Source organism: Cervus elaphus, chromosome 22 (genome assembly GCF_910594005.1).
Source record: "Cervus elaphus chromosome 22, mCerEla1.1, whole genome shotgun sequence".
NCBI lineage: Eukaryota > Metazoa > Chordata > Mammalia > Artiodactyla > Cervidae > Cervus > Cervus elaphus.
The window spans coordinates 80867479-80877729 of record NC_057836.1 but is presented as its reverse complement, the minus strand read 5'-3'; the positions used below and the strand labels follow the sequence as shown (position 1 = coordinate 80877729).

Genomic DNA, 10251 nt, shown 5'->3' with positions numbered 1-10251 from the left:
TGACGCTCGGTGCCCGCAGTGTTCACTGTGTCCTCTGCTCCAGGACGGGTGGTGCTGAGCGCCGCACCCCGCTGCTGAGCCCCCCAGCCCAAGGAAGCGGCCCTCTCGCCGCAGCCGCAGCATCCATCGGCGATGGCGAAGGCGACGGCCAGCGCCGTGGGGCTGCGGTTGCTGCTTCTGCTGCTGCCCCTGCTCGGGGAAGGTGAGTTCTGTCGAGGACTGGTGCCCGCAGCGGCCGGGGTGAAGTTAGAGCCGCGCGGTGGAGTGGACGCGTTTGAAAATGCCTTTCTGTTCGCGGCGGGCAGCGGGCCAGGCAGTTACTGGCCACTTGGGCTCCACTGGGAGTGGGGTGGTGTGGCAGGCAGCGCGCCTCGGGCCCCAGGCTGGGTGGGTCTCGGCCGGAGCCGGACACGGGCCAGGCGCCTGTGCCCAGGGCCTGAGTCGCAGCCACGCTCGCCTGCCTGGTTGCGCCTCGGGCCACAGCAGCGTCTCGGGGGGAACCAAGCGGATCTTGTTGGCGTTTCGGTGCAGGTAGGGGAGGACGGGTAAGGTAGCCCTAAAAAGCCTGCCACTGGGGCAGGAGGAGTTGTGTTTCTGTAAACGATTGCTCCATTTTGGTTTCCTTGTCACACTCCACGTCAGTGCGTTTCTCCTCCAGCTCTGATATCCTCTCTCAGGTGAGAGCGGAGGGGATCTGATCTTTTTAAAACGGTTGCTTTTCCTTGTGAGTTTTTGCCACCCTACTTCTTAAAAATCCCCCAAGCCTGTGGTTTTTAGGGAGGCTGCCCTCGAGGGCCCGCTCAGGCTGGCCCAGCGCCACCGGCCCTGGCTCCAGTCCCACCCGCTTCTTTAGAGTCCCCTGTTGCTGCCCCGCAGGGGTACCTGAAGGTGCGGCCTTTGGCACCATTTGACAGTTCGGGGCCAACATGCACCAAGCGCTTTTACCATCCTGGAGTGGAGTAGGGCTGTGTGTTGTCAGCATCAGTGCTGGGAGGATTCGAAGTGGCTTTGCAGAGGCTGGTCACTGCCCCCACCTCCAAAACTCTCAACAGATGAATGAACCCCAAGGCTGTGGAATCTGCTCCTTACCCCCTGCCCCCCCGTGGCCACGAATTTTAGTTTCTCTCAAATTGTCCCTGATTTCTTTTTCTTAAATACTTATATGTATGTACTAAATTTCCCTCTGAGAGTAGCCCCCACCACCCTTCCCCACCTTTCCCTTCAGCCTTTGGGAATACAAGAGGCAGTGAGTGGTTCCCTGCTTCTGGCCCTGGGTCCTGCACAGACGGTGGGTTCACAGGCCTGCCCAAGGTTTCATTTGTATGACTGGATCCTAAACTCAAGAGTCAGATACTTACACTAGGATGGGCCCCCAGCCCATCACAGGAAAGGCAGGGGAGAAATCCTTCCCATGCCCCGGGGAAGAATGGGGGAAGCATTGGGAGTCTGGGGTCAGGGTGCTGTGAGGCGGAAACAGACAGAAGAAGGATGAAGACTCCGCAGAAGTAAACACAGACAAGGCCTTCAGAAGATCTCTTGTAACTCTGCGTTGCAACTTTAGTAATGGGCGGGTGATCAGGTGAGAGGCCGAAGCCAGGGTGGACTTGGTGGCCTCAGAACCTAGAAGAGGACTTCCCATGCCTCTCCTGTGCTTAGCCAAGGTGTCCAGCTGAGGCTAGGAGGACTGGACTGGGAGCGGGGCTGCTAGCATGGACCTGTGACACTTGGTAGGAATGCAAGTGGCTTTTTCACAGCCTGGACTTAAGGAGTTGGGTGGTGGGAGAAAGGCCCTCCAATCCAGGGAAAGCAGGTCTCCTGCCCCACCCACTCTTCCAACAGGATGAGTAAGAAACTGATTGACGACACTGAGAGTGGAGAGGTGGCCCCGCGGTACTCAGGAGGAGACAGCTGGGCGTTTGGAGAGGCCTGCGGGCACACTACTCAGAGTGGCAGTTCTGGAGCTCTCTCAGTGTGGCGCTCCAGACTGCCGCAAGTGAGCCAGGGCCACTGCTCCGGGACTCACCCAGGCTGGGAGTAGCCCGGCCTCAGGGCGGCCCCTTTGGATGCAGCCCTTCAGTGGCCGTGCCTCTTACCTGGGGTATGGGCTGGGTCTCTAGGGGATGAAAGCCCTCCCTGCTGGCCTAGACCTACCTCCCCCAGACTGGAAGCTCTCTTCTGTGCTGGATGACTGATGAGAGGCAGGGTAGGGAGGCAACCAGATGGAGCGGCAGTGGCCTGGACCCCAGTGTTGGGGAAGGAAAGCACTGCCTCAGAGCTGGCAGGGATGGGCTAGAGGGCTCAGGGGTGCTCAGACCAAGGTCATAGGACATCACCAGACCCCTAGTGTGTGCCCCTCTCCATGTGTACACACTCTCATTGTGTAAGAATTCACACGCCTTCAGAAAAAGGCGCCATCCCAGACACAGACTCCCAGAGTAGGGCAGTACTCCTCACCCACACTCTGGTATCTGTGTGAGGGCACACATGGGCACACACACACACTCTTGAATCCATGCTCACACACTCTCATGCTCACTCTTGGTGATCACCGAGACACCACTGCCCTTTCTCAAGGATATGTGATCATGAGGCCTGTGGACACACTCACACCCATGCTCGGCCCCTCACACTACACCCTTATCTGGGAAACCCAGCCCCCCTCCCTGCTACTCCCACACATTGTGACCCCCATGTGTATACACAGGGACACCTGCTCCTCCCTATTCACACCCAGGGGGCACAGCCTGTCCACCTGGGGCATCCTGGACCCATCTAGAAGTTGTTCTCAGAAGAGTGTGTGGCGTTTTACTGCTCCAGTGCAGGTACAGATGTCCCCGTGGCATGGATGAAGAGACTGATTCCCAGCTTCCAGGGCTCTCCCTGAATGTCTCAGGCTGACTGCTCACCCAGCACCTTCTCCCTGCTCTTCCTCATGAGGCCTCGCACCTCCCATCTTCCTGGCCTGGCTTCTGGGTTCCCGTTTTGCTCAGTACCTCTGCCCACAAGGAGAGACCTGCCCCCTGTGCCTGCACGCCCCTGGGGCCTCTCACTCCCAGTACTGGCCATGACTTCCAGCCTGCTCTCCAGGCTGTGGGCCCTGCCCCTCTGCAGTTGGACCTGGGTGTGCCACTTTTGCTGGGACCAGCAGGTGCCAGCACAGCCCCTCAGCCAGGAAGACTGCTCTGCCGACCTCTTTGTTTCTCTTTCTGCCCCTTCCCTCTCTGGCCAGGGACGAGTGGTGGTGTGCTTCATCAGGCTCACCTGGGTCCCCCTAAGCCCTTCTGGCCTCTGAGAGCTGCCTGTGCTCCACACTGACTGTCCTGGGCCCTAGCAGAGTCCAGCCTTCTGAGGGAGCAAGGGGCTGGGTCAGCTGGTAGGCTCCTAAGAGTAGGGTCTGCAAGCAGAGAGCAAATGGGGAAGTTTATTGAGACCATTGCAAAATTGCCTTTATTCTGCAGAATTGCATTAAGGATGGCTAAGTAAATCACTGTTTCCTTGGTGGTGTGAAGAAAATGGGATTCTTTTACCTAATGGGGTGCTAATGGCCTTTTAGCCAGGGGAGGAGAAAACAAATGAAAAATTATGGGATCTGTTAACCTGAAGTATGGGGTGCCAAGCGGAAGTGGGGTGGGGGGGGCAGGAAACTGCTGCCTTGCCTGAGGGCTTCTCCCCCTGTGACCCAAAAGAGGTGCCCTCTGCCTATTGGTCTTAACTGGATAAGGTGATGCCAGCAACAGCCACCCCAGGGGGCCCACAGCATGCTGATCCTGTGCTCAGCACCGCCTGTCTGCTACTCACTGTATCCTCCTGAAACCCTGAGGGATGTGGCCTTGTATTCCCATTTCATAGGTAAGAAAACTGAGGCTCCCACAGCCCGTGTACCTGAGCCCGTGAAGAGGACTTCATGACTCTGTGGCCCTGGTCCTCTGGTTTTCAGCAAGCCCCTCCTCTGGGCCAGCGGTGGTGGGGAACTGCAACAGGGCTCAGGAGGAGTCCGGGGATGGGTGTGGGGAAGGTGGCCCTGAGTCTGCTCACCCACTGGTCACCCTCTGGTGGGGTGCTCCAGGGGCCCGAGGGACAGCCTGGCCTGGGTCTGGGACGGAAGTGTGCTGCCATGCTCCCCAACACCTGAGTCAGGAGCCCGCAGGACTCTGGCTGATTCTCAGATGGGACTGCTACTGTAGCTGATGTCTGGGAGTCCTACAGGTCCAGGAACTGCCTCCAGGTGGGATCCTGTCATAACTGGCCCCAGGGGAGGGAGCGTGCTAGTGGTGTAGGCTGAGAGTGTGACCCTTGTACCCGCCTCTGCCTGGGGACCTAGAACCTGACAGAAGCCACTGTGCTGAGGAGTGGGGGAGGGCAGGGGCTGGGCTTCAGGGCACATGGGTATGACTGTGTCTCCTTACCTGGACTCCAGGACATTCTGGGAGAAGAAAGTGCCCACTGGGCTCCCCAGGAAAGAGGCAGAGCCGGAGAAGTGCCCCCCAACAACGGTATTGCTTCCTTCTATCCTGAAGAAGTGGCTAGTCTCCACTCTGGAGACCCACCCCCTTCCTGTGGATGTGGGGGAGGACACTTCCTCATGTGGGGGTTGTGTTCAGGCTCCAGTCCCTCATCTTCTCCTCTTCATTTCTTTCTCTTCTTCCTCCTGATTTCTGCAATTGTTTTTCTGAGAGAGTGACTTAATAGTAACAATAACAGTACTGGTGAGCAGCCCACATACACGCTCCGAGGGACCACCTGCTACCCAGGCAGCTTCTCCAGGACTAGGGGTGCACCCGGGGAGAATGCAGAAGGTGACTTTGACCTCAGAGCTGTCTCCATATAGGAGAAATGGGCAGTAAAGGAAGCGCCAAGCTGTCATTTATCTCAAATGTGTGTGTGTGATATCAAATGGAAGTGCATGGCAGAAGGCAGGCTCTGGGGCCGGGTGGAAGCAGGGATGGTGGGCTGCCAGGCAGGAAAGGGGCCCTTCTGGGCTTGGGCCACAGGGTGTGAAGGCAGTGGAGGACATCCCCCTCCCTCCCTCCCTCCTGCCTTCTCACTTGCTTCCCCTGGGTCTTCAAGGGCAGAGTGCTATGCTTTATGGGTGGGCATGCTTCAGCTCCTGGAAGACTGGGGGGTTGGTGTGACTCAGAGAGATCACCCAGGGCCATGACCTGGGTAGTCTCAGAGGGGCTTGAAGGGGTATGAAGACTCAGGCCTCCAGAGCCCACATGGCTTTCCCTCCCTACCCCAGAGCAGCGGACTGGCAGCGCAGGTCCCCCTCCCCGACCCCCGTGTTCCCATGCTCAAGGGAGGCTGTGGCTCCCAAGACAGAGCTCCGCCATACCTGAGAGGACCTGAGGGTATTGTCCTCTTTGGGCTGAAGCCCTGGGAGCCCCTGTGGACGGGGCCCACTTCCTGCCTGGCTTCACCTCCCAATTCTCCCACCATCCGCCTTCCCAAGCTCTGGACCAGACGAGACCTGGGCTTCCATCAAGCTCTGGCCTCACAGCTGGGTAATTGTGGGAGCCCCTGGCACCTGTCCCTGAGGCTGGAGCCTGAAAGCCAGTGGCCCTATCAGCTGTCCACTGCAAGACCCTGGGCAAGGTAGGGTGGGGCGAGAGAGAGCAGGGAGGTAGAACTGATACCCCCTAGAAAGCATGGTTGTGGGTGTGATGACGCCAGCAGGAGCTTGGGGAAGGCAGATCAGGCACCACCTGGGCCCTCAAGGAGAGCAGGTGGCCAGCCCTGAGCAAACACCTCTGTTTGCTTTTGCCTGGTGAGCGGCTCCACAGAGTATAGCAGCCAAGGCACCACTGTAGAAAGGTCACCTGTGCACCTGGACAGGTGTGTGCCCACCTGTTGGTCCGGCCGATGCAGGCTCTCCATGACATCAAGGATACCTAGTGGGACTGGGGGCCTCTGTGGCAGGCAGGGATCAGTTCTGGGACCCACTCAGGGAAGACACCCCTGCCCCTGCAGACCCACGTCCTGGGGGCCCCAGCCCACTGCCCCCAGATTCAGGTACTGGGACTTTACTTTATCCCCATCTTAAGCCTTCACTCTTCTGACCTGGGAGCTACTGTCTGGGTTCCACAGGGCCCTGGGCTCCAGAGAAGTATCTAAGGGGCAGGGTGGCCGGGAGAGGGAGGCAGAGCTCCAAGCTGTGCCCTGATTACCAGCTCTGACTGCCCTGTGATTGAAGAAACAATTTGGCTTCTGAAACAGTCAGAACCTCTCTGGTGAGACAATGGACATCAGAACTGGTTCTAGTCCCCCATTCCTGCCTATGGGATTGCCAGAAAACTCCAGTGGTTCTTAGTCTTAGCAAAAGGGGGAAAGAAACCATGTAAGTTCCTAAGCTTTAATTAACAAAAAAAAAAAAAAAGGAAAAGAAAAACTATAAGTTCCTAAGCTTTAACTAACAGCCTGGAAAATGCTTGGGAAGATATATGTTCTGTGTGCCAGAACCTGAGAGTGAGACAGGTGTGGGGGTGGGGGGCGATCTGGGGTGCACAGCGTGGTGGTGGGAGTCCGAGTGGAGGGAAAGAGTTTATGGAGTTTCTTTCTCAAGTTTTTCTACCCCTGAAACAGTCAAAGACACAGATACGGTGAAACAGGGAAAGACCCAGAAGCTGAGGGGCTGGTTCAGAGTGTGCTTTCTCCTTCCCTCCTCCCCTATCCTGCCTTTCCAGCATTGTCCATGGTGCATCTGATGCTCTTTTTTTTTCTTTCTGGGAAGGAGAAAGGATGGAATCAGCACTCCATTCCGCCACCTCTTGGCCATGACATGGGTGCAAGGTGACCGTGTACTCTGTGCTGTGAGCACATGCTTTGCCACTGGGTTGAGCCTCCTCATCAGATTGGCACCTGCAGGGGATCTTTACAGGAGATCACACATGTGACTCCACAGAGCCTTGAGAAGTCTCCCCTGGGACCCTCTTGAATCTTCTTCTGCAGCCTCCTATCCCCTGTACCTATGTGAGCAGGAAAGACTATGAACTTGGGGGTGACAGAAACCCCCAGTCTCAACGTCTCAACACTGTTCATTTGTCTCCTGCTCCCCGCCCCCTGCCCTTGGCAGCCACTCCACACCTGACTGTGTGCACAAGAGGGGCCCAGAGCTCTGAGGAGTCGGGTTTCTAGGGCCCTGGGCTCTTTGCCCATTTCCACAGGCTGGAATCCCATCACAGGGTCCTTTTCTCTGCAAGAGAAGCCAGTGTGCAGAGGAGAGCATGGTGGTTTGGTGGGATGCACACTGGGGCACCTGTGCAGGCTCCTGGGGTCCGCTCTGCACTTGTGCCCCTGCCTCTTCCAGGGTGGTCTCTCCTGCGGAGATGGGGGGAAGAACAGGGTGGTAAACAATTAAAATTCACTTCTTTTGAGGTATGAAATTCACATAACAAAATTAGAGTGAACAGTTGAGTGGGATTTAGTACATTCACAGCATTGCATATTCATCACCCCTGTGTAGTTCCAGAACATTATTGTTAACCCCCCAAAGAAAACCCCATACCCATTAGGCAGTGCGCCTAGTCCCCCCACACTAGCCCCTGGTAACTGCCACTCTGCACCTGTCTCTATGGGCTTGTCTATTTTGGATATTTAAAATAAATTGACCTTTCATTTGTATCAGGCTCCTTTTACTTGGTTGGAGGTATATCCGTATTGTAGCATGTATTGGTATTTCATTCCTTTTTAAGGGTGAGTAATATTACATTGCATGTATTGGGTTGGCCAGGAAGTTTGTTTGGGTTTATGAACTTTAGGGCCAATGCAACATGTATCACATTTATTTATTCATTCATCTCTTGGTGGACATTTGGGTTGTTTACATCTTTTGACTTTTGTGAATAATGCTGCTGTGGATATTTTTGTGTGAGTATCTGTTTGAATCCCTGTTTTCAGTTCTCTTAGGTGTTTATTTTGGGGTAGAATTGCTGGGTCATGTGATAATTTCAACTTTTCTGAGGAACTGCCAAGCTCTTTTCTGAGGAACTGCCAAGCTATTTTCTGATAACAACTGAAACATTTTACAATTTTACCAGCTGTGTGTGAGAGTTCTAGTTTTACCACATCCTCACCAACACATGTTAGTTTCTGTTTATATTTTTAAATTGTATCAATCTTCTTGGATACAAGCAGTGTCCTCACCTATGGTTTTGATTTGCTTTTTCTTAATTATCAGTGATGCTGAGAGTCTTTTTACTTCCTTCTTGGCCATTTGTATCTTTTGGGGGGAAGCAACTATTTTGCCCCTGTTTCAATTGGGTGGACCTTCTTTTGTTGTTGAGTTTACTTTGCTTTATCAAATTTCCACCAGGTGTTGCCAAGAAGCAGCTTTTGGCCAGAGACATTTCAGTGTCTGAACCCCAGGTCCCTTTTGAAGAGGACATGGCTTCATCCAGTGTCCTTCTGTGGGGTTGAGTCATTGTGACCCCACTGGGACCCTAAGGATAGTCTCAGAAGACAGAGACCTTAAAGCCACATTGAGCTCAAATGTCCCAGAAGCAATGGTGTCCCTTCTTATAAGTGAGATGCCAGTGCCCAAGGATCATTCTGTAGAAGATCTGGGGCTGGGGAGGAAGATGCAAGGTTCTGGGGACCAGTGACCTACTCAGCCCACTTGACAAGGCAGGACTGAGCAATAGAAGAACCCAGGGCTGCCCTGTCTTCGGTTCAGTTCAGTTCAGTCGCTCAGTTGTGTCCGATTCTTTGCGACCTCATGAATCGCAGCACGCCAGGCCTCCCTGTCCATCACCAACTCCCGGAGTTTACTCAAATTCATGCCCATCGAGTCAGTGATGCCATCCAGACATCTCATCCTCTGTCGTCCCCTTCTCCTCCTGACCCCAATCCCTCCTAGCATCAGGGTCTTTTCCAACGAGTCAACTCTTCACCTCAATCCAGACTCTAAAAATAACCAGGCTGATCTGGCGTAAGTTGATTACCATGATTGCAGCTATGTGATGTCGTACTGCCAGTTCCTTGAAGCTGTTTTCCTGGGACAGCAGAATGTACCAAAGCAGTGTGCCACACCCCTCGCACCCAGAAGCTGCACGAGTGCTGGGACCCTGCTCAGGGTGGGAAGATCTTGACTGGGGGGTTATCAGGAAGCCTTTGTGGGCCCAAGGAGGTCTCATTCAGGAGTCAGGGAGGAGGCGGCTCCTTGCCAGGCTGTCCTGTGGATGCTTCTGGGACTTTGTATGCTTCCCTTTTTCTTCCTCTTCCCACACAGTATCTGGGAGATTTTTGCTCTTTATTCAGACTCCTGGTTATTTATTGCAGGTTGGCAAGTGCTTGGTTTGGAAATGAAGGGTAAGGCTGGAAAGGAGGAAGAAGGTTGGAGACATGGTCTTCCTGACCTTCCAGAGTCAATCAGCATCCTCTCTCCCTGCCTTCTGGGACCTTCCTGGTTTTCCAGAAGGTCCTGGCTGGGGGAGCTCTGAGCTCTGTGGTAGAACTGAGTGTAAGGGAGAACTAGTGTGTAAAGACACCACACCAGTATGAGGCAGAAACACACATCCTCCCAGCAGCCTGGGTCACCCTTGTACCAGAACTCGTCTGCTGGTGGTCAGCCCCTGCGTGATCCCTTCACAGCCCGAGGCTGGGGCCGCAGCCTGTGACCCAGCAGACACTGACCAGGACCCCAGTGCATTCCCTCTCGCCTGTCCCTCTGCCCTCCTCTTTCCTGGGACCGTCCTGCATCACTGCATCTGATTTGCCTCAGTGGCAGACCTGGGTCCAGTGTCCTCTCCTTGACTTTGTGATGAAGGTCAAAAGAGCACAGGGACCATACCCAGGTTAGACTGAACTCCTCCAAAGGGAAGAATTACCCTTGGCAATTTCCACGCCCCCACCCCCCGGCAAGACTCTCAAGGGAGGTGCCAAGAGACCCCGAGACTCCAAGGCTTCCTCCTTGGGAAGCTGCCCCTAGGATTCTGGACACTGGGCTGAATGAATTCAGTTAGTCTCACTCTAAGGGTCAGAATGTTAGTCTGATTTTATTTTTTCATTTGTTTTGTTCTTTGAATAAATGCTGCTGACGACAAGTTGTCTTTAATAAACCACAAGTTCTTTGCAAAAAAAAAAAAAAGAGAGGGAGAAAAGAGGAGAAGTGGCTCTGGCTCCCACCAGTAGGTGCTTGGTCCCAGCAGCCCTTCCAGGGAGGGTCCCTGTCCTTGTTCACAGCTGGGAACAGACGCAGAGAGGCTGAGCACTGAGTGGGCCATGCAGGAAGACAGAGAAGGAGCGTGGCCTGGGCCT

General features: G+C 54.7%; 1 protein-coding gene across 1 annotated transcript in view; it reads left to right on the top strand.

The window, feature by feature from the left end:
- Positions 1 to 36: 36 nt before the first annotated feature.
- Positions 37 to 10251, top strand: part of LOC122680613 (proto-oncogene tyrosine-protein kinase receptor Ret-like) — a 53011-nt gene continuing 42796 nt past the window's right edge. The window contains 1 exon segment of the mRNA XM_043882194.1: positions 37 to 202. Coding sequence (XP_043738129.1) covers positions 133 to 202 — 70 coding nt within the window. The 5' untranslated portion in view covers positions 37 to 132.